This window comes from Terrapene carolina, unplaced genomic scaffold (genome assembly GCF_002925995.2).
Source record: "Terrapene carolina triunguis isolate 2854851 unplaced genomic scaffold, T_m_triunguis-2.0 Scaffold837, whole genome shotgun sequence".
NCBI lineage: Eukaryota > Metazoa > Chordata > Testudines > Emydidae > Terrapene > Terrapene triunguis.
Window position 1 is genome coordinate 5,920,305 of NW_020665188.1, and position 23,688 is coordinate 5,943,992.

General features: G+C 51.8%; 1 protein-coding gene across 3 annotated transcripts in view; it reads right to left on the reverse strand.

The window, feature by feature from the left end:
- The window catches only part of SNED1 (sushi, nidogen and EGF like domains 1), a 70,308-nt gene that overhangs the window by 32,624 nt on the left and 13,996 nt on the right, over positions 1 to 23,688 (reverse strand). For 2 of the 3 annotated variants that reach the window (XM_026660816.2, XM_026660817.1), the window contains exons 5-17: positions 21,586 to 21,699; positions 20,122 to 20,235; positions 19,822 to 19,938; positions 17,618 to 17,743; positions 14,222 to 14,326; positions 13,331 to 13,444; positions 12,350 to 12,466; positions 10,924 to 11,040; positions 10,724 to 10,840; positions 9,981 to 10,094; positions 7,409 to 7,582; positions 2,731 to 2,844; positions 1,119 to 1,232 (exon numbers count right to left, since the gene is read on the reverse strand). In XM_026660816.2, the coding sequence (XP_026516601.1) occupies positions 1,119 to 1,232; positions 2,731 to 2,844; positions 7,409 to 7,582; positions 9,981 to 10,094; positions 10,724 to 10,840; positions 10,924 to 11,040; positions 12,350 to 12,466; positions 13,331 to 13,444; positions 14,222 to 14,326; positions 17,618 to 17,743; positions 19,822 to 19,938; positions 20,122 to 20,235; positions 21,586 to 21,699 (1,557 nt within the window). The remainder of the gene's footprint in view (positions 1 to 1,118; positions 1,233 to 2,730; positions 2,845 to 7,408; positions 7,583 to 9,980; positions 10,095 to 10,723; positions 10,841 to 10,923; positions 11,041 to 12,349; positions 12,467 to 13,330; positions 13,445 to 14,221; positions 14,327 to 17,617; positions 17,744 to 19,821; positions 19,939 to 20,121; positions 20,236 to 21,585; positions 21,700 to 23,688) is intronic. The other variant, XM_026660818.2, reaches the window with a different exon arrangement.

Sequence of the window (23,688 nt, forward strand, 5' to 3'; positions counted from 1 at the left end):
ATGCACTTTGATTAGTCCCATTTCAAACCCACTCAATCAAAGCTCACTACAAAACTGGTAATGTGCGTCAGCAGGTCACACTGAATACAGCACCTGCCTCTTTCTGCTAACCAGGATAGCTTGGTGAGCACGTACTGATGCCATCAGACCCCCTGGTTAAGTGCTCATTGATGTGAATGAGAGTCCCAAGGAGGCCCCTGCCTTCTGAATGGAGGCAGGGGTGATATTGAAAAGTCACTGCATATGTTTGATTGCCATCAAAAAGCCAAGCAGAAGGCAGCTTAAGAGGTGTCCAGGTGTCTTTCAATACAGACATGATGCACTGATACATGGAGCTTATTATGCACAGTGACAGCCACTGAAAGGTCACAGTCAGCAACTCACGCTTATCACCACAGCTGGTAAAAAATTAATCAACACAAATCAGCAAATAGATTTTAGAAATTTTTCCTCCTTTTTTTTGGTCAAAATTTGAAATTTCAAAATTAAAAAGTAAATGCTGGCCAGCTCTAGGGTTTGTTGAAAAATAACGGGGGGGATGGGGGGGAGGGAGAATCACAAAAAATGTCACCAAATTTCCCACCTCCCCATTGGTGACAAAATGTGAAAAAAGTGTTGGCTCTGGAGACTGCCCAGCACTAGCCAAGACAGTGCCACGCCTGAGGGAGGCAGGCTTGGCTAGTGGTTAGGGCACCAGCCAAGGACGCTGCAGATCTGGCTTTGAGTCCCTGCTCTAGCACAGACTGCCTGGGTGCCCTTGGGCAGGCTAACTGGACGCAGGTCACACCGCTCTGCAGGGAAGATGCAGGGGCATCTCCTGGGGCAGAATCAGAGCCTGCTGGTGGAGCTCAAGAGCATGGAAACCGAATCTCATGCTCCAGCAGGACAGCGCAGGGCTGCTGAATTCCCATCCCAGCCCTGACAAGATAGTCCTCCTACAAGCGAGCATGCCTGGGAACTCCAGGGCATACCTGTCAAGGTTCGTGAGGATGGACCAGGCTGGGCAGGCCAGTACTGCCTCCATGGCTCTCTCTCAGACTAGCCAGGGGCATCAGACTGGAAATCCCAGCACTGGCTTTGAGGGACTTGGGTTGAGCTTTACCCTGTGAAATTTCTACCTGTTTCACACTGGATTCCCACGAAGCCATCAGGACAATGACAAGCAAAGGATCCTGGGAGATTCTTGCAAGTTCCTCCATTCTTACAGGGGTCGGACTGACATTCATCTATCTCTGTGTAGAAGCAAAAGGAAACACTCATGTACAGACCAGAAACCCATCCTCAGCACAGCATGCACTGACAACACAGAGCTAGACCAGACGGCCCTTACTCGCTGCCCTGGACGCTTACACACACAAGTAGCCTCGCTGGCTTGGGGCTACTTGTTTAAGTGCTCACCAACATGAGTAAGAACTGCACAACTAGGTCAATCCTGAAAGGCCAGGCTGCTGTGCTGGAACCCTTGGCACTTGTGTTAATCCAGTTCTGATTTCAGGCTTGGGCAGTCTGAATAACAAGAGCCTCACATAGGGAAGGAGTGGTCCGAAACACAATCAAATGCCTTGTTATTCGGGGGGACACTGTGAATATTGGTGTGTATTTTTGCTGGTAAATGCTGTGGGTTTGACATTGGGTTGTGTGCGCCATGCTGCACCTAGAGTACACAGCCACTTTTCTTCCTTTTCATAGCTCCCCTTCAGCTGTGTGTGTAATTTGTGCCAGTAAAACATACACATGCCCTGTTCAAAAGGCATTGCCAAAGCTCCTGCCACACGGAAAGCGTTTGCTCCCTTAGGCTGGTACCCATTAAAGAGGGCTAGTGCTGTTCATGAGTGCATTGGGCACAGGCACAAGCCAGGCAGGTACAAGGAACTGAGCGGAGGGAAAGCTTTGGGTTCTTCACACCCCCTCCCCCGCACTCATGGGAAGTGTCCAATTTCAACCACATTTTTCAGACTTTCATTGAAAAACCAAAACATTTTGGACAACTGGGCAAAAAATTATTGGTTTTACTGAATATTTTTCTCCTGACCTGCTGAATTTTTTGTTTTTGGTTGCCGAAAGCCATTCTTTTAAATGAAATCTCAAAAATATTACAATTATTAAAATGAATCATTTCTAAAAAAAAAAAAAGTCCCAATCAGCTCCAATAAAGAGAATAAGAGGGTGCAGGGTACGTGTGGCTGTTTATATCCCCAACACATACAGACCTAAAGCTGACTAGGGGATATAGACACACAATTCCCATTTGTTTAAAAGGGGACTGTGAATCTAAATCCATTAGGCTGCATTGAAAAACTCAGCCACATTCTCCTCTATAGCTCTAGGAAACTGATCACACACATGCGCGGTGGCATGGATGTTCATCCCCCCGTAAGGCACAGATCCATGATAAGCACCTCGGAACTCTTTCTGCCCCAGCTGCTAGCAGGGCCATATGCTGGATGAGTGCTGTAGCTCTCGCATGACTCTAAGGGTATGACTCTAAGGAGCGTATGACTCTAAGGAGCAGCACCAGTGGTATGGATCTTGGAGCTGCCTCACTGGCCTTTGGTTGCCCTGGCTGTGATGCTTTCCAGATGGGCTGCTGGGCAAGGCCATCCCTGGGTAACACCTCCCTCCCAGGCCATTTCTGCAGCAGCTTTGAGGGCCAATCCAGGCAGAGGTATCTTCCTGCCTTGCTCACCATTGGATGGGGTCCCCGTAAGTGTATTTTTCACATTCTCTTACCCAACTCACAGTGGGGGCCTGTGTATCCTGCTTCACACAGGCACAGGAACTCAGCGATACGATCCTTGCACAAGCCCCTGTTGAAACAGGGCTGAGAAAGGCACTCGTTAATTTCTAGGGAAGGAAGCATGGGGGGTGGGGAGAGAAGGGATTATAGTCAGTGAAATATCCAAGCCACACCGTCTCCCATGGCCATGACTGTCCCAACCCACACAGAGGTGCATTCAGTGAAGTAGGCTGCACTGCTAACCATGCCTAAAGGAGCAAGCACAGCCCATGTTGATGGCCTCCCAGAGACCTGCCTGGGCCTACAGTGGGGAGTGGGTTAGTGGAGCCTCCCTACCTGTGCACCATTATTATTTATTAAGTGAATTTCTGGAGCGTGTAGGAGCCCCAGTCATGGCTCAAGACCTCATTGTGCCAGGTGCTGTACATTATTTATTAGGTGTATTACTGTAGCACCTAGGAGCCCTAGTCTTGGCCTACGACCTAAGATCCCTGTAAGCTGCATGGCCATGCAGCTGCCTATTAAGCGCCGCACAGGTGCTCAGGGAACCCACCTAGGAACTTGCTGCGAATGGGGGAGAGGTGTCACTCCCCCGGCCCCAACCTAGCCTGGCCCCCAACATGCCGCGGCCAGGGGCGGGGCAGTCTGGCCCACACCTGCCATGGCTGGGGCACCCTCCCCGGCCCCAATTCTGCCATGGCCCAGACCTGCTGTGGACGGGGCACCCCTCCCCCACCCCAATCCTGCCGCGGTCCAGGGCACCCCTCGCCCAGCCCCAACTCTGCCATGGCCTGGACCTGCCACGGCTGGGGCGCCCCTCCCCTGGCCCAATCCCAGCCCTGGCCCGGACCTGTTGCGGCGCCCTTCCCCCGGCCCAAAACTCGGCCCCAGCCCAGACCTGCTGGGGATGGGGGAGGGGCACCTATCCTGCAGCCCCAGCCCCAGACCTGCTGTGGCTGGGTCGCCCTTCCCCCAGCATCAACTCTGCTGCGGCCGGGGTGGCCCGAACCCAGCTGCGGCCGGGGGTGCCCCTCCCCTGGTCCGAACCCAGCCCTGGCCCGGATCTGCCCCGGCCTGGGGAGAGGCGTCTATCCTGCAGCCCCAGCCCCGGATCTGCCGTGGTGGGGAGAGGCGCCTATCCCCCACAGCTCAGGTGCTGCTGCGGGGAGAGAGAGCTGGAGGGAGACCTCTCTCCCCGCCATAGCCCTGGAGCACCAAACCCCTCATATTACGGTAGTCTCTAGGATCCCCAGCCATTGCCCGGGCCCCATTGCATAAAGTACTGCACATTATTTATTAGGTGTATTATGGTAGCACCGAGGAGTCCCAGTCATGGCTTAGGATCCCATTGCATCAGGTGCCATACATTATTTATTAGGTTTATTACGGTAATCCCTAGGAGCCCCAGCCATGGCCCAGGACCACAGTGCACCAGGTGCCATACGTTATTTATTAGGTGTATTACGGTAGTCCTTAAGCGCCCCAGCCATGGCCCAGGACCCCATTGCACCAAGTACTGCACATTATTTATTAGATGTATTACAGTAGCATGTAGGAGCCCCAGTCATGGCCCAGGACCCCATTGCACCAGGTGCCGTACATTATTTATTAGGAGCATTACGGTAGTCCCTAAGAGCCCCAGCCATGGGACAAGCGCCTTATAAACGTGCGACGCATTCCATCTTCGTCCCCTTCAGAGTCCTCCTCAAAACACTCATCTGCTGTGAAGCTAACAAAACACTTGCTGGTGGCTAGGCTAGGGGCAGCCTGGGAGGGAGACAGCCCCATGGGACTAGTTTGAAAACGTAACCGGTGGCAGTGAAGGTTGGCCTTGTGGACCCATCAGCGGTGGGAGTCGACCACTCGGTAGTGAATGAGAGATGATGCACAGGGTGGTGATAGGCTGTGTGGGCCTTGGAAGTGAAGAGAAGTAGCTCATGTTCGATGCACTAGAGAAGGGGGAGCCAGGGGAGGGATGCAAAGAGAGGCATGACATGGACAAAGGCTGGGCTAGGAGAACAATCTTTGCAGCAACAGTCTGAATGGACATGAACGGGGCAGGACTCCACTCGTGAAAGGATGTTGCAGTAACTCAGGCGTGAGTCGATGAGAGCTTTAGTTGTGTGGAGGGAGAGGAAGGGCTGTTCCTTAGGGGTTATGCAGAGAGAATCAGGAAGATTTAGACTTCTCTCTAGGTCCTCACTGTGACACTGCACACCATAGTCTTCACAGTGACATTGTTATGATATGGTTATAGTGTAATTATAATGCATTTTATGCAAGACAGGTTATGTGAGATGTCATTGGAAATGTTATGATTTGCTGAATATGATTATCCTATTTGTATGCATGTATCATTTTTGTATCTGAAGTTATAAATACTCACTATATATCTATACTTTAAATGTAGTTACACCTGGGTAACAGCCCCTAGACAAGATGCTTTCAGTCTAAATAGCTGGTTGTAAAGGACCTATTCATAGTAATGGGACATTAGAAAAAACAATAGCCTTAGGAGAAGCTTATCTCCCACCTGGTGAGCTTTCCTGAGAACACTACAGACAGCCTGTGAGTGATGGCTGCTATGACTGTACAAACAACTGTGCATATCTCTCTATCAGTGTTATAGAGGGTGAACAATTTATGAGTTTACCCTGTATAAGCTTTATACAGGGTAAAATGGATTTATGTGGAGTTTAGACCCCATTGGGAGTTGAGCATCTGAGTGTTAAAGACAGGAACACTTCTGTTAGCTGCTTTCAGGTAAACCTGCAGCTTTGGGGCAAGTAATTCAGACCCTGGGTCTTTGTTGGAGCAGACGGGAGTGTCTGGCTCAGCAAGACAGGGTGCTGGGGTCCCAAGCTGGCAGGAAAAGCAGGGGTAGAAGTAGTCTGGGCACATCAGGTGGCAGCTCCCAAGTGAGTTTCTGTGATTCAACCCGTCACAGTTACCACAAGTGTGCATTGTCCTCCTCACATTGAGGGAGAGGCAGACTGGGCATTAAACCCATATACTGGCCAGATTTGACCAGGGCAGGATGGTACTGCTCTGTGGTCCTAGGCTGGGAAGCTGGTGGTTCGAGAGCCTGCATGTAACTGCAGCTGGGTGTGTCCCTACCTGTGTGAGTGCTGGTGAAAGTGCAGGCTGGAGGGCTTTGCAGCTTGTCACAGCAGCTAAGTGTGAGAGGGAGCCCAGGCTGGTGGGTCAGAGGGCTCAGTGGTACCCCAGTTCCAGGTGGCACTCCGGGGGGAACCTGTCACACTCACATCCAAGCTGAGTTGAAGAGGATGCCCAAGTTACAGGCCTGAAGGACAGGCAGGATGATGGTGTTGTCCACAGTGACTGAGAAAGGAGGTGATGGGGAGGGTTTGGGAGGGGAAAAAATTAAGAACTCTGTTTTAGCCATGTTGAGTTTGAACTGACGGCTGGACACCCATGCCGAGATGTCATGGAGACAGGCTGAGATTTTAGCTTGGACAGGCCTGGAGTAGAGGGCTAGATGGAATTGGAGAGGAGGAACTCCAGACAGCCATTGTAGTCAGCACATTCAATGAGCTTAGAGGTGGAAGAGATAAGGGAGATGGGAAGGTAGCTTTGGGAGAGGCTAAAGCATGTTTGTTTTGTGAGTGGAAGAGCCAGGTGGGGAGAGGTTCCGGAGCAGAGTGAGAGCTGGGATAAGAGTGGGCACAGGGAGATCAGGAGATGGGATGGAGTCATTGGGCCAAGGGAAGGGGAGAAGGAGGAGAGAGTTGTGGGATGGGCACAGGGAAGGCAATGTCGTATTTGGTCTATTGTCTCTTGGATGAAGTACAGAAATTGGGAGGACAACTCACAAACGGAGCAGGACACGTGGCTGAGGACCTCACCAGGATCACTAAGGGATTGTAGCAACAGTTATTATGGACGTGGATGGCAGCTAGGATAGGGCCAAGTCAGAGCCATAGCTCAGAGACAAAGCAGAGGGTAAAGCGCAGTGCTGCCTAGCACGCATGCCAGCTGCAGAGACACCAGCTAGCCAGCCCAGGAGTAGGCCAGGGAGGTGGTTCCCAGGGGAGTGTGGCTAGTGACAGTGAACCAGCCATTGGTCTGGAGTGACATTCCATCCTCCAGGGCTGCGCTCCTGCCAGGAGGCCCGTCCTCTCTCTCCTCTGGAAGCTCTGATTGACACCTTGTCAGCACTATCCTCTGTCTCCCGTGCTGCAGGCACTTGCTCTCTGCTGATCCCAATCTGCCCCCACAATGTTGCTCCTCTCTCGCTCCCTGGTACCACACAGAATAGTGGCTCAATCTCTCCTTTCCCAGAGGCTGCATGTCCTTTGCAGGTACTGCACATCCCAGAAGTGTGGCTGCCAAGCAGAGATGTGCATCGAGCAGAGGGCTCAAGGACAGCATGAAGTCCGCATCCAGACCCTATGTCCCCCCAGGAGTTGTGTGCCTCCAAGGGGGTATGGGGCCCTGAGTATCTTAGCACAGGCTGAAAAGAATCTGGTCTAGTCAGGGAGGGGTGTTCCGGAGCATCCCCAGGGGCACCACACAGGCTGTGCCACAAGAGAAATGGCCACATCTCATGGCTGCTAAGGGGGCTCCAGGCCCAGCTAGGCCCCAAGAAGCAGCCATTCTGGCAGGATAGCTCAGGCTGTGTAGGCCCCTTTCCTCATTGCACCAACTTACCATCACACTCTGGGGGGTCACTCCAGACGCCCTGTGCTCTGCAGATGCGGGGGTTGTTCTGAGGGCGCAAGATGTAGCCTCGCTCACACAGGTATTCAGCCAGAGAGCCCACGCGGGTGGAGTTAAACAGCACGCGGGCATGCTTCACCTCGTTCGGAATGCCGCAGTCCACCTCTGGGGAAAGAGGAGAGGCATGAATGACAAGGCATGTGAACAGCGGGCGTCCCTGAGCCAACGCTGGAACCCGGGCATCTAAGAAGCAGTCGCTCCCTGTCTCTTCAAGAGGCGGCAAGTTGGGCCAAGTCCAGAGAGCATGATGGCTCTGCCGTCCAGGGCTGCGCTTGTGAGCTCCAGAGAACTCTCCAGCTCCAGCCCGCAGAACCTTGGCTCTGCCTGGGGAAGCAAACCCTGCCAGGCCTGAGAACTGGCCTCAGAGAGCAACTTGAGCCTGGAGACAACCCTGCAGACCCCAAGGCTGGGGCTGCAACCCAGGGCATTTTTACAGCATCCCCTTAAAGGAGTCGAGTGTGACGTTGCACCCAATAATGCTTTATAGAAATATGCTTATGAGTGTAAATATACATAACTGGAATATGTTTTATACTAGATAAGCCATGTAACATATCCCTGCAAAGGTTATGATCTACTGAATATATTCATCCTATTTGTATGCATATATCATTTTTGTATTAAAAGTTATGAATATTGGCTATGTACTTGTTTAATTTTAAGTAGCCTCAGTGAAGCATTTGGTCAGCTTCTTGAGAAAAGACTGTTCTTAGTAAGTGCCCAATCAAGAAACACTTAAGTTGACAATGGGCTTTGATAGACGCCCATCCACATCTGAGCTTTGCTGGGAATGTTCGGGCTAACATGTGAACCATGGCATCGGCCTGTAAGAACTGAATCATGCATAGACATGTGACTTGCCCATGTGACTCCAAAACTCCATTTTGTAGCTGGATTCTACAGAGGGGGAGAGAGGGGTTTCCACCCACAAGAGAGAGACTATATATGCCCCTGGGAAAACCCCTCCATTTTGTCTTCAGCTGGCTCAAGAGATAGCCTCTCCAACCCAAAGAGATGCCTGAAAGAAACTGGAACAAAGGACAGTAACTACAGGGGTGTGAGTAATTGCTGGACCCAGATTAGAAGGAGGCTAGTCTGTCAAAGAAGCGTATTGGAACATCTTTGAGGGTGAGACTTGCCTGCATTTAGCTTCCTACTGTATTAGGCTTAGACTTGTATGTTTTATTTTATTTTGTTTAGTAATTTACTTTGTTCTGTCTTTACTTGAAACCACTTAAATCCTACTTTTTATATTTAATAAAATCACTTTTTACTTATTAATTAACCCAGAGTAAGTAGTAATACCTGGGGGGGGGGGGGGGGAAAACAGGCAAACAGCTGTGCATATCTCTCTATCAGTGTTATAGAAGGCGAACAGTTTATGAGTTTACCCTGTATAAGCTTTATACAGGGTAAAACACATTTATTTGGGGTTTTGGACTCCATTGGGAGCTGGGTATCTGAGTGTTGGAGACAGGAGCACTTCTTAAGCTGTTTTCAGTTAAGCCTGCAGCTTGTGGGGGACGTGGTTCAGACTTGGATCTGTGTTTGCAGCAGGCAAGCATGTCTGGCTCAAAGAAGGCAAGGTACGAAGTCCCAAGCTGGCACGGAAAATGGGCTCAGAGGTAGTCCCGGCACATTAGGTGGCAGTTCCCAAGGGGGTTTCTGTGATCCAACCCGTCACATTGACATTGGCACCATGCCCATGCCCTGAAATATGCCAAGGCAAGTGGGGGCGGCGGGGAGGAGGCATGGGAAAGCCCAGCAGCAGGCATTAGGAACTCACGCGCCTTCACTAGTGCTCCTAATCACCTACCGCTGTTGGTAGGGTTGTGGGAATCCAGGAACAGCACCAGTGGCCTTGGTTCCCACCCTCTGCCAGCACCTCCAATGGGTGCCAAAGACATTGCTTGCAGGGAGGAAACTATTCAGTACATGATCTCATTGCACCAGGCCATAAATGATCTGGGGGAGGGGGAGCCGTGCCACAGTGAAGGACCTATATATTGGGGATACACAGAACAGTCTTTCTAGGGCTGATGTTACAGTGTCAACAGGGCTGAGACCAACATGAGATCTTCCTGAGACGCATCTTCACAGGGCCTTTCACTTCCATGATCCCTTTGTTTTAAGAAGTTTTCTTCTTTAAGAAGATGGCACCTTTAGTATGAAGTCTGGGCCAAACTGCTGCTTGTTATGCAGGTGTTGGTTCAGAGGAACTCCACTGCCAAGTTAAGGGATTGCCTGGGGATTTGTGCAGAACTGCAAACAGAAGCCGCGTCTTCCAACTCCCATTCTTCCTCCAGCAAAACACCCCCTGCCCCGCCCCCTTCATTCAGCCAGGATGATGGAACCATGCTGGGCGGTCTAACATCAGAGGGCTGATGTTCAGGACTCTCCCCTTGTCGATGGGCAGGCTTGGGAAGTGCTCTAAGCTGGCCTTGCTCAAGAGCAGGGTTAGTTCTCTGGGCTGCTCCTGGTGCTGAGGCTTCTTGGCTATTACCTGACTGGCAGAGCTTTCCCACGTATCCCACAGGGCATGTACAGGTGTAGTTGCTGCCATGGTCCTCGCAGGTGGCTCCGTTTTCACACGGACTTAGGAAGCAAGGAGAAGGGGCTGGAAAAGAGTATCACAAATGGCCATGGACACGCTGCCTGGAGCCCTTCCTCCCTCTCCATGCCACATCTACAGTGCTACCTGGATACGCTGCCAGACCATGGGGATATAGGGATGAGCTCCCAGGAGCATTAAATCAATTGCCCTCGAACCCCACTAACAAACCAGCACCAGCCTGCTCAGCTCTCAGAGAATTTTCTAGGACACCTGACCAGGCCCATGGAGAAGTTGGGTTATGACTGGATGGGTGCTGGACTCACTGGGCAGTGATTACACTAACCAGCCATTGAACTCAGTCTCTGTGGATACTGCTACAGACTGAGCACAGATCTCTGCTTGCTGTGCTCCAGCAATCAGGGATTGAATGCACGCCCTCTGCTAAATGGCCAGAGACACCATTGACTGGGCAATGGCACCCAGTACCCCAAACTGCCTGACTGTGGCTTCCCCAGCCGAGGATGCTCCCCTGGTTAATGTGTAGAGCCTGTGAACAACTCCAAGCCCACTGATTGCCGGCCTAGTAGCCAAGCACTGAACAGCAGACCTTGGGTCTCTGGCCAGTGGCTCTGAGCTGAGCATTGGCACCAGACCCCTAGTTTCTCCTCCTTGCCAGTCTGCCACGCTCGTACCTATCTCACAGTGCCGGCCCGTGTAGCCTGGGGAACAGTCACACTTGTACTTGCCGATGTAGTGGAAACATGTGCCCCCGTTCTGACATGGCCCAGAGGCACAGGAGTCTGGTTTACCTGTGGGCACAAAGAGAGCCATGTTAAGCAGCAGCCAATGCCTTCCCAGCTCTCCCCTCACTAGTGCTCAGCATTGCGGGTACCTATCTCGCAGTGCTTCCCGGTGAATCGGTAGGGGCAGGCACAGTGGTATTCTCCGTCTGCCTCCTTACATGTCCCCCCGTTCCGACATGGCCCGGAGCTGCAGAGCCTTGGCCTGACTGAGGAAAGAGAACACAGGCAGAGGAGACACGTGTGGGAAAGCATCACCCCTTGTGCTTTCGTCAACAGGAGTGGGGATGGCTTCGATTCACCCCCTCTCATGGGCTGGCTGCTTCTCCCACACCTCAGCCACCCCCTCCTGACTGGGCCACCGCGGGCTACATTCTCTAGCTGCTCAGAAACAGCCACAATCTCCTACCTGGGGGCGCAAAGTCAGCTTTAGAGAAATCCAGTCAGGCACCTGATTGGCCTGATTGTCAATGACACAGCCCCACCAAAGCCAATGGCGCTGCAGGTAGGAGCTCAGCACTGTGGAAACACAGGCCACTTAAACGTAGGAGCCTAAATATGGATTTAAGAGCCTGACTTTAGGCCCCACCTAAGTTTGAAAGTGTTGGCAAATCAGCACATCCACCCTTGGCCCAAACTGTTCCACAGCGTCGCTGTGTGCCTTGACACAGCTTGTGCTCTACGTCAGAAGCAGCTGCAGCGACTCCCATGTATATCTGCCCTGCACAGCAATGCTACCACCTGTCTATCACGTGAACTGGGCAAGTCACCCACTGCTCCCCAATGAGGCAAAGGCTGCTTGGCTGGATTGCATAGCACATGAGCCATGCACAGCTTCAGATACCAGAGCTGATTAACCATTGAAAGCCGATAACTTTGGGAGAGCCACCTGTGCTTCCTGAGACCGAAGCTGCCATGGCAGAGGGGTATGCAAGCGGGGTCGGACCCACTGGTGCATCTTTCACTCCATTCTAGAATGAGCTACAGAATCTGCTCAGCGCTTGGGGAGCCAGACAGTCCCAAGAGATGTCCTGAAGGGAAGAGACCCAAACAGGCCGAAGCGCCATTCTGATTTCACTGCCCCTCTTAGCATCTCTGTTCCTCAGGGGTTTCCTAGAGCCCAAGGCTGTTAGTTCTGCCCCGATCTCTCACCTTCCCCTGCCCCCATAGCCAGGAGTGGCGTTTCCCCACTGTGAAGAGCCAGCAGATATTGCACTGGCTCTTACAGCTGAAGGATCTCTAGGCTGCTCGTCTGCCTTAGGGGGCTTGGATTTTGCTCCAATCTCTTGGCTGTAGCCAGAACTCTTTGTAGGTGACCATTCCCCGGCTCGACTGAGCTACCCAACACAGTGACAGAAAGGGGAGCTGGAAGGCTGGATGCAGCTGTTTCCTGCATCTGTGCTGCTACTCTGCATGGGGCTGAGTCTCCTGAACACAGACTAACCAGAGTGCATGGCGGGTGGGACACGCCGAGGGCCCCTCCCTGCCCCGTCTCTCCAGCCCATGCCTCAGGAGTACCTTTCTCACAGTGCCTGCCGTTGAAGCCCCGGGGACATTCGCAGGTGTATGAGTCATCGTGGGCTTCGCAGGACCCCCCGTTCAGGCAGGGCTCTGAGTCGCAGGGAGATGGCACAGCTGAAAAATCACAGATGGGACTACACAGTTAACCTGGTCAATACAAGTCCTACCAGGCAGAACAGGTCTGAGTGGCAAAACCCCACAGGTGCATCTAGTCTGCTCCTTCCTTGTGGCAGGGCTGGCTGGCTCCCTGGCATTCCTCCCTGGCTGTATCGTTGCAGGGCTTGTAGTGGCCTTCACCCTGCTGTGGGCCACTAGTGTTTGCGCTCTAGCCATTCACAGGGCTGCTAGGATTAGGGCGAGCTTCCAGCATTCCTGCAGTGGTGTGACTGGGTCCCACATAGCGAATCACCCAGAGCCCATGAGACTCTCCCCATTGAGCTGTGGGTCAGGCCCTCTCTGCAGGACTTGGCACCTTGCTCTGCCCAGCTGTGCAATCGGGACCAAGAGCTGACCCAGAATGTCCAGATAGGAACTAGGCATTGTCATCACCACCACTTTGGGGACACCACCTGGGGGACACGAGGGAGGAAGAGGGTCTCTGACACCCCTGAACGAGTGGGGCAGGGGAGATCTACTCCCTACAGGAACTGCTAGGAGTCTGGCTCCCTGGTATCCCGTGCCGTCCTACCGGCACGGCTCATCCCCTTGATGTGCTCCCTGCCCCTGACTTGTGCTGTAGCAGCTCACCAAGCCATGTCACAAATGCCTGACCTCCTCCATTGACACCCCCTCACCCGCCGCCCCTCCCCTCCTCCACTGCTCCTCTATCACTGTAGGCACTGCTGACAACCCCCACCACCCCGGCACTGCAGCTCGGATCCCCTCAGCCACACTACAAGTGCCTGCCCCACCCAGGTCACACCGCACCCTTTCCATTGACCCCAGCCCCTCCCTGTGCCCAGACCTGGCCAGACTCACAGTGGTTGGTGCCATAGTCCGTATGACACACGCACAGGTAGCTTCCACCGTACTCCATGCAGTAGCCCCCGTCCGGACATTGTGTATTCATATTGCAAGGTGTAGTAGTCACTTCTGTGAGAACAGCAACAATAGCCAGTGTCCTGTGAGTGACCCCCCAGTGTGCCAGCCAGAGGCCAACATCTGGTCAGTGACCCACAGTGTGCCAGCCAGAAGCCAGCGTCCAGTGAGTGACCCCCCCGTGGTGTGCTAGCCAGAGGTCAGTGTCCAGTGAGTGACTCCCCCCCCGCCTTGTGCCAGCCATATGTCAGTGTCCAGCCATCTGCTCAGTCAGCTCAGGGCCTGGGAAGGGCATTCTACAGAGATGTTTTACTCTTTTTTTGCTAAGGAGGAGCTGGAGGGGAAAGTGACCCTGTACAAAACCCTCCATCCCTCCTGCCAAGGAGGGGCTATTGCAGCTTTATTTGGGTCGGTGTGGAGAGCTCAGGAGCGAATGTGTATGAAACCCCAAACCTCCCTCTCCTCCAGGAGACAGCAGCCAAGTTAGGGAGGGTCCACGGGCTGCAGGGTGTGGAGCTAAGGACTGAACAAATGGAAATAGTCCATTCTCCTTTGCCCCAGAGCAAATGATGCTGAGTAGGGGGCTCCGGTGGAGAAGAGTAGGACGGGGAGGACCTGGGCATGTAGCCTCCCTTTGGCTCTAGAGCAGTGCAGAGGTTGATTGGTGGAGCAGCAGATGTCTGTGATAGCGAATAGTCTCTGAGGGCTAGCACCAGCAATGGCTGTGGGACCAGCAGGACTCCTAGCTTCTCTCTCTATTTTCAATTATAAAAGAAAGGGGAAAGGAAGGAAATATGAGAGTTTGATAAACTGGGAGATCTTTGCTCTTACCAAATTCACAGAGGAGTCCAAAATATCCAGGCGGACACTGGCAAATGGTGAAGTTTCCATCCAGACACTTCCCCCCGTTCCGACACTCGCAGTCCTCAGAGAGCTCTGTGACAGACAGAGATGGCAAACGGAGGCTCTTTTGGGACAGTCGAGTCCATGCTCTAGTTAGCTAGTTAGGTGTTTATCAGGTTGCCCATCACTGTGGCAACCAAGTGACTCTGACGAAGAGTAAACACGAGGCTTGCACAGATTCCCTTGTGAGAGGAGCCTGGATTCCATTCAGCTACAAGAGCCTCCCAGCAGAACCTCCCTTTTCTTCATCTAGGACATCAGAACTTTAACCGAATTAACCTCTAGGAGATGGCAAATCCCCAGCCAGCTGCACCTCCCTGTTGGAGAGGAGAGCCACTGCTTATCTGAGGACATAGAATCATAGAATATCAGGGTTGGAAGGGACCTCAGGAGATCATCTAGTCCAACCCCCTGCTCAAAGCAGGACCAATCCCCAACTAAATCATCCCAGCCAGGGCTTTATCAAACCTGACCTTAAAAACATCTAAGGAAGGAGATTCCACCACCTCCCTAGGTAACCCATTCCAGTGCTTCACCACCCTCCTAGTGAAAAAGATTTTCCTAATATCCAACCTAAACCTTCCCCACTGCAACCAGGGCCGGCTCCAGGCACCAGCGCAGGAAGCAGGTGCTTGCGGGCGGCCAATGGGAAGGGGTGGCACATCTGGGTCTTTGGCGGCAATTCAGCGGCGGGTCCCCTAGTCCCTCTTGGAGGGAAGGACCGGCCACCAAATTGCTGCTGAAGAATGAAGCGGCGCGGTAGAGCTGCTGCCGAAGTGCTGCCGATTGCGGCTTTTTTTTTTTTTCCTTCGCCACTTGGGGTGGCAAAAAAGCTGGAGCCAGCCCTGACTGCAACTTGAGACCATTGCTCCTTGTTCTGTCATCTGGTACCACTGAGAACAGTCTAGAGCCATCCTCTTTGAAACCTCCTTTCAGGTAGTTGAAAGCAGCTATCAAATCCCCCCCATTCTTCTTTTCTGCAGACTAAACAATCCCAGTTCCCTCAGGTTTCAGAGTAGCAGCCGTGTTAGTCTGTATCCGCAAAAAGAACAGGAGTACTTGTGGCACCTTAGAGACTAACAAATTTCCAGTTCCCTCAGTCTCTCCTCATAAGTCATGTGCTCCAGCCCCCTAATCATTTTTGTTGCCCTCCGCTGGACTCTTTCCAATTTTTCCACATCCTTCTTGTAATGTGGGGCCTAAAACTGGACACAGTACTCCAGATGAGGCCTCATCAATGCCGAATAGAGGGGAATGATCATGTCCCTCGATCTGCTGGCAATGCTCCTACTTATACAGCCCAAAATGCTGTTAGTCTTCTTGGCAACAAGGGCACACTGTCGACTCATATCCAGCTTCTCGTCCACTGTAACCCCTAGTCCTTTTCTGCAGAACTGGTGCCTAGCCACTCGGTCTCTAGTCTGTAGCAGTACATGGGATTCTTCTGTCCTAAGTGCAGGACTCTGCACTTGTCCTTGTTGAACCTCATCAAATTTCTTTTGGTCCAATCCTCTAATTTGTCTAGGTCCCTCTGTATCCTATCCCTACCTTCCAGCATATCTACCACTTCCAGTTTATTGTCATCTGCAAACTTGCTGAGGGTGCAATCCATGCCATTCTCCTGATCGTTAATGAAGATATTGAACAAAACCAGCCCCAGGACCGACCCTTGGGGCACTCCGCTTGATACCGGCTACCAACTAGACACGGAGCCATTGAACATAGAATCATAGAATCTCAGGGTTGGAAGGGACCTCAGGAGGTCATCTAGTCCAACCCCCTGCTCAAAGCAGGACCAATCCCCAGACAGATTTTTGCCCCAGATCCCTAAGTGGCCCCCTCAAGGATTGAACTCACAACCCTGGGTTTAGCGGGCCAATGCTCAAACCACTGAACTATCCCTCCCCCTCTTATAGTCCATTCATCCAGCCCATATTTCTTTAATTTGCTGGCAAGAATACTGTGGGAGACCGTATCAAAAGCTTTGCTAAAGTCAAGGAATAACATGTCCACTGCTTTCCCCACAGAGCCAGTTATCTCATCATAGAAGACAATTAGGTTAGTCAGGCATGACTTGCCCTTGGTGAATCTATGCTGACTGTTCCTGATCACTTTCCTCTCCTCGAAGTGCTTCAGAATTGATTCCTTGAGGACCTGCTCCATGATTTTTTCAGGGACTGAGGTGAGGCTGACTGGCCTGTAGTCCCCCAGATCCTCCTTTTTCCCTTTTTTAAAGATGGGCACTACATTAGCCTTTTTCCAGTCATCTGGTACCTTCCCCGATCACCACGAGTTTTCAAAGATAATGGCCAATGGCTCTGCAATCACATCTGCCAACTCCTTTAGCACCCTCGGATGCAGTGCATCCAGCCCCATGGACTTGTGCTCGTCCAGCTTTTCTAAATAGTCCCGAACCACTTCTTTCTCCACAGAGGGCTACTCACCTCCTCTCCATACTGTGCTGCCCAGTGCAGTAGTCTGGGAGCTGACCTTGTTCATGAAGACAGAGGCAAAAAAAGCATTGAGTACATTAGCTTTTTCCACATCATCTGTCACTAGGTTGCCTCCCCCATTCAGTAAGGGGCCCACACTTTCCTTGACCTTCTTCTTGTTGCTAACATACCTGTAGAAACCCTTCTTGTTACTCTTAACATCCTTTGCTAGCTGCAACTCCAAGTGTGATTTGGCCTTCCTGATTTCACGCCTGAGCAATATTTTCATACTCCTCTGTGGTCATTTGTTCAGTCTTCCACTTCTTGTAAGCTTCTTTTTTGTGTTTAAGATCAGCAAGGATTTCACTGTTAAGCCAAGCTGGTTGCCTGCCATATTTATTATTCTTTCTACACATTAGGATGGTTTGTTCCTGCAACCTCAATAAGGATTCTTTAAAATATAGCCAGCTCTCCTGGACTCCTTTCCCCCTCACGTTATTCTCCTGAGGAAGTCAAAGTCTGCTTTTCTGAAGTCCAGGGTCCATATTCTGCTGCTCTCCTTTCTTCCTTGTGTCAGGATCCTGAACTCAACCATCTCATGGTCACTGCCTCCCAGGTTCCCATCCACTTTTGCTTCCCCTACTAATTCTTCCCTCTTTGTGAGCAGCAGGTCAAGAAGAGTTCTGCCCCTAGTTGGTTCCTCCAGCACTTGCCCCAGGAAATTGTCCCCTACACTTTCCAAAAACTTCCTGGATTGTCTGTGCACATCCTGAACTCTGATCAACCCTTGATCTAATTGACCTGCTCTCAAATGTAACAGTAAAACTGTCCAAGAAAAACTCTATCCAGAGATCAACCTCTGGCTCAAGAAACCCCCACCTCTGCTACTTACTGTCTCTGCAGTCAGTGCCCATATAGCCCTCTGGGCATTCACAGACATAGCCTTGTTCGGTTTCCAGACAGTTCCCACCATGCTGGCATGGACTAGAGAGACAAGCACTTGGCATTCTGGGCCCACCTGCAAAAAGTGAACATCAGTGAAAGACTGGGCAGGAAAAGTCATAGAATCATAGAATCATAGAATATCAGGATTGGAAGGGACCTCAGGAGGTCATCTAGTCCAACCCCCTGCTCAAAGCAGGACCAATTCCCAACTAAATCATCCCAGCCAGGACTTTGTCAAGCCGGGCCTTAAAAACCTCCAAGGAAGGCGATTCCACCACCTCCCTAGGTAAAGCATTCCAGTGCTTCACCACCCTCCTAGTGAAATAGTGTTTCCTAATATCCAACCTAGACCTCCCCCACTGCAACTTGAGACCATTGCTCCTTGTTCTGTCATCTGCCACCACTGAGAACAGCCGAGCTCCATCCTCTTTGGAACCCCCCCTCAGGTAGTTGAAAGCAGCTATCAAATCCCCCCTCATTCTTCTCTTCTGGAGACTAAACAATCCCAGCTCCCTCAGCCTCTCCTCATAAGTCATGTGCTCCAGACGCCTAATCATTTTTGTTGCCCTCCGCTGGACTCTTTCCAATATTTCCACATCCTTCTTGTAGTGTGGGGCCCAAAACTGGACACAGTACTCCAGATGAGGCCTCACCAGTGTCGAATAAAGGGGAACGATCATGTTCCTCGATCTGCTAGCAATGCCCCTACTTATACAGCCCAAAATGCCATTAGCCTTCTTGGCAACAAGAGCACACTGTTGACTCATATCCAGCTTCTCGTTCACTGTGACCCCTAGGTCCTTTTCTGCAGAACTGCTACCTAGCCATTCGGTCCCTAGTCTGTAGCAGTGCATAGGATTCTTCCGTCCTAAGTGCAGGACTCTGCACTTGTCCTTGTTGAACCTCATCAGGTTTTTTTTGGCCCAATCCTCTAATTTGTCTAGGTCCCTCTCTATCTGATCCCTACCCTCCAGCGTATCTACCACGCCTCCCAGTTTAGTGTCATCTGCAAACTTGCTGAGAGTGCAGTCCACACAATCCTCCAGATCATTAATAAAAATATTAAACAAAACCGGCCCCAGGACCGACCCTTGGGGCACTCCGCTTGAAACTGGCTGCCAACTAGACATGGAGCCATTGATCACTACCCGTTGAGCCCAATGATCTAGCCAGCTTTCTATCCACCTTACAGTCCATTCATCCAGCCCATACTTCTTTAACTTGGCGGCAAGAATACTGTGGGAGACCGTATCAAAAGCTTTGCTAAAGTCAAGGAATAATAATAATAATAATAATAAGTCATTTAAGCTAAGGAGGGGCCAAAACACCCCCCAGTATCCCTCCAGGATGTTAATGGGAGTAACTCCAGAGATGAATCTGGTCAGATGGGCCAGCAGGGTCAGCTCCAACAGCCAGGCAGGTCCTGCCGGAAAACACTGGTTGCCATGCCACGGATCGGATCAGCCCCCAACTGACTTCAAAATTTTGTACTGATGACCCCTTTCACATAGCAAGCCTCTGAATGTGATCCCCCCCTTATAAATTAAAAACACTTTTTAATATATTTAACACCATAATAAATGCAGGAGGAAAAGTGGGGTTTGGGATGGAGGCTCACAGCTCATGACCCCCACATAATAACCTCATGACCCCCTGAGGGGGTTGAGAACCCCGGCCATAGCCCTTTTGCGATCATTTCCCATAAGTGGCTTGGGAGGAGCCTTGGTGAAATGGCGCATTTCAGATGAGTCCCTCTGTGGGACACCTGGCCCTGCACCTTCAGCTCCTGCTACGGTCCAGGGGGAGTTCTACCGAATCTGCTGCTTGCTCCCCTGAGTGGTGGTTGGGGTAGGACTTGGGGAGGATCCCTTCTGTGCTCCCCTGAGGTCAGCTGGGGGCTGATCCAATCCATGGCATACAGCCTGCTGCCAAGAGCACCCCAAGGGCTGGGGACTGCCCGTGCAGTCTCCTTCTCCCTGGCCAGGCCTGATTCTGAGTGCTGGGAGGTGGTGTGACATAGAGCTCTGTCCTGTCTGGGGGCTTCCCACCCAGCGTAAATCCCAAGGGGGTTTCCATCGGGAGCAGCACAAAGCTGCTCAGAGTCAAGCCCCATGTCCTCAGCTGAGGGGGAAGGAGCAAGGCAGAGCTCACCGTACTGGCAGTTGTTGCCATAGTAGCCCGGCGAACACGTGCAGATGTAGCGTCCTGGGCGGATGTAGTTACAGGTCTGCCGGTTCCTGCAGCTCCTGTCCTCACACGGCGAGGGGTCTGGAGTGGGAGAGAGGGAGCCTCGGCTCAGCCCCGATGACTCAGGAGTGCTAAGAGCATGGCTGGATGGAGCCTGGGGAGGGACAGCCACACATGGGCAGGCAGGAACGGCGAAGGGTCAGCCACGGACTGATCCCAGCCCTACACAGGGGCTGTTGCCATGGGCAGATAAGAGAAGGGCACCTGTCTCACAGCGCTGTCCCACGAAGGGCTCCACACACACACACGTGTAGTTATCCACCAGGTCGATGCAGCGTCCCCCGTGCAAGCAGGGGCTGGATTCACACTCATTTATTTCTGTAGGGGAAGAACAGCAAGGGGCTCAGGGCTAACCCTGGCTCCAGGACCAGCTAAAACCCAACACGCATATCTATGGATGTGGTTAAGGCCCCCTGCTGGTTGGCTCTGTCTCTTACCACTGGAAATATAGAGCGGCAAACCCTCTTCTAGAGTTCTATCCTATTCTGACTCCAGCTCCAGGTGTGTGCATCTCCTTAGGGCTAGATCTCTTCTCCAGCTCCTCCTCCAGATGAATGTATCTGCTAGATTCTAGATTTCTGACTTGTCTCTGACCTCTGCACTCTCTCCTAGGGGAAACCTAGCACTCTGCCCTCCTCCAACTCCCAGATGCTTGCTTCATGTGTCATAGAATCATAGAATATCTGGGTTGGAAGGGACCTCAGGAGGTCATCTAGTCCAACCTCCTGCTCAAAGCAGGACCAATTCCCAGACAGATTTTTGCCCCAGATCCCTAAATGGCCCCCTTAGGGATTGAACTCACAACCCTGGGTTTAGCAGGCCCATGCTCAAACGATTGAGCTATCCCTCCCCACTAAGTGCACTTCTAGTGTACTTCTTTGTCTCTGCCCTCATAGCCAAGTTTTGGTCTAGCTCAGTGATCGGCAACCTTTGGCATGTGGCTCGCCAGGGTAAGCACCCTAGCGGGCCGGGCTCGTTTGTTTACCTGCCGCGTCCGCAGGTTTGGCTGACTGCGGCTCCCACTGGCCGCGGTTCGCCGTCCCAGGCCAATGGGGGCTGCGGGAAGTGGCGCGGGCCGAGGAATGTGCTGGCTGCCACTTCCTGCTGCCCCCATTGGCCTGGAGCGGCGAAATGCGGCCAGTGGGAGCTGCAATCGGCTGAACCTGCGGATGCGGCACGTAAACAAACCGGCCCGGTCCGCCAGGGTGCTTACCCTGGCGAGTCGCATGCCAAAGGTTGCCGATCCCTGGTCTAGCTCACTCCACTTTCACTATTGACCTCCCCCCCATGTGGACCTGTCCGATATTAGGTGTGGTCTCATCTCTGACCTACACATACGTCTTTACTTCCTCTAAGATCCTTGTGAATGCTTTCAGAGGAGAGTAATAATCTATATGGACCCAGGTGCGCAGGGATGGAGTTGAAAATCAACTAAATGTACAATAACAATACAGAACCTTGCCCTCCAAAAACTGCTAATTTCAGGAATTGGGGAGGTAGGAAAAGCAAACCCAAACATGGAGGGGTACCTCGGTGGGCACAATCCAACACCTGCTAGGAGGCCCATAAATTCACCTCAGTTCAAGTGGAACATATGAGATGTCACCCTAAAACTTCACCTCTCACTTGAGGCCATTCCAACACGTGGTCATCCAATTGGCTTCTTACCTATCTCACAGGAGTCTCCTGTATATCCTGCCTGACACACACACACCGCTGTCTTGTTTGCCACTTGGCACTGCCCGCCGTTCTGGCACTCCTTCATTTCACAGGGCGACTCCACTGCAATGTTCAAAATAAACAAATGAGAGATTGAATCTAGTGCTGGGGAATGACACGCCCAACTCCTCCCAACCTGGAACTGTCACACCTTCCAAGCCCACCCCCATAGTTGCTGTAAGGACACATTTCCCAGGCACTGCCTCCCCATCAGATCCTTTGGCTGGAAAGGGAACTGGACTGCTGGTGTTTTTCCTCCCATTCAAGTCCTACTGCTGGAGAAAGGGAGGAGGACAGCTTGTGAATCCCAGGGCCTTTATGGAATGACAGGTCCTCAAAATGCAGAGTCTTTTGTTCATCTTTATAGCAGCCACTAGCCCTACCATCAAAAATCATACTATCCCAGGGAGCCAAGCACCATCACACCAGCAGGGGGCAGCACTAATTCATTTTCTCCAATTCTTGCACATTAGTTTTTTTTTAAGTAAATCACATACCTTTTCATTACATTTCCTTCCCCTTTAGCACTTGCTCCCATGAAGTCTGGTTCAACAGTGACATGCAAGGAGGAAGGAGTTATACAGATATGTATACCATGTAGGATGCTATTGTTACACTGGGGCAAATCAGACAATATTCCCTGGCTTGGACAGTTCAGCTGGTTCATTTACCTTCTTCATTTGGGTGCTGGTGCCATGTTTGCTCTTGGATGTGTTTTCCTTTAGTAAACATCCACTTTCTTATTTGCTCCCTAGGACAAGTTTTCTTATTGGAGGCCAAGACACTGCAGCTATTTAGGGCAAGTTGCTGAGGCCCGTGGTAATACCATGGGCCTGTGCTCGGACTGAGGTGGCTCATCCAGAGGAGTCCATTGAGCTGGGCAGGCGCAGCTATCTGTCATTCTGAGAACAGCCCCCAGTGGAAGCTCTGGTCAGGGTTTGTTTGCAATTCCTCCTGCTCGGCATTTCTGGAAGGAAACCCTCGTGTTTGGCTCTATCTGACCCTAAGTGACAGCTGTCTGCCAGGCAGGTGTAGCTTTTTGTCCAGCTTCTGCCTGCTGGCTCCCAATAAGGACCGGAGCCAAAGCCCATTGGAGTCAATGTAAAGACCCTTTGGATTTCAGTTGGCTCCAGACGAGGCCCCAATACCAGAATCATCATCTGCCATGGCAGCATGCTTTGTACATAACCGATCCCAATCCTACAGCTCTTGTGCACCCCAACCCCTCCAGCCTGGATTCATAGAATGACTATGGACCCCACCGCACCATTGTGCATCCTGAGCAGCACCTTACCTTGTTAGACAGCTGACCTGGGATGGGTGCTCAGTACACACGGTCAGCTGTTCAGTTGTATGGACTCTGGATCATCCTGGATGTCCCAGTCTTTTATATCCTGGATGTGGGAACCCTACTCATTTGGGATGGGGTGCCAAACATGGGCTTGACACAGCCCCTCTAGAGCCCCAGGTGGCTAAAGCTGAAGCAAGTGCTGTAGGGCTCTATGGGACAGATATGCACACCCCAACTAGGGGGACCAGCCATCCCTTATTTTAAGGGACTGTCCCTTAAATCACTGATTTGTCCCTTAGGGTGACCATCCATCCCTTATTTGAAGGGACTGTCCCTTTACCATTTGAAATATTAAATTGAAGTTTATGACAATTGCATTGTATTCTTGAGGGCACCAGAAGTGTATACTTGAGAGACAAATACATGCTATGCAAAGAGAAATGGTGTTTCCCTGCAATGTCCCTTAAAATAAAGTGTTGTCCCTTATTTTTCATGTGGTTCTCCCTTATTTCAAGCCAACAAACGTGGTCATCCTATCCCCATTTGCCACATTCCTCCCAGGGCCCTAGGCACTCGGCCTCTGTGAACCCTCCTCCAATTGCCACCAAATTGCCCCTGCTGGCCGTCTCTCACTCTCCCCAGCTGGACAGCAAGAAGCATATTCACACCTTGCAGATTCACCCCATTGCCCTCTGCTGTCCCATCACCGCTCAGCTGATCTATCACAAGAGCCTCTCCCTTCCAAAATTAGGCCTCTGAAC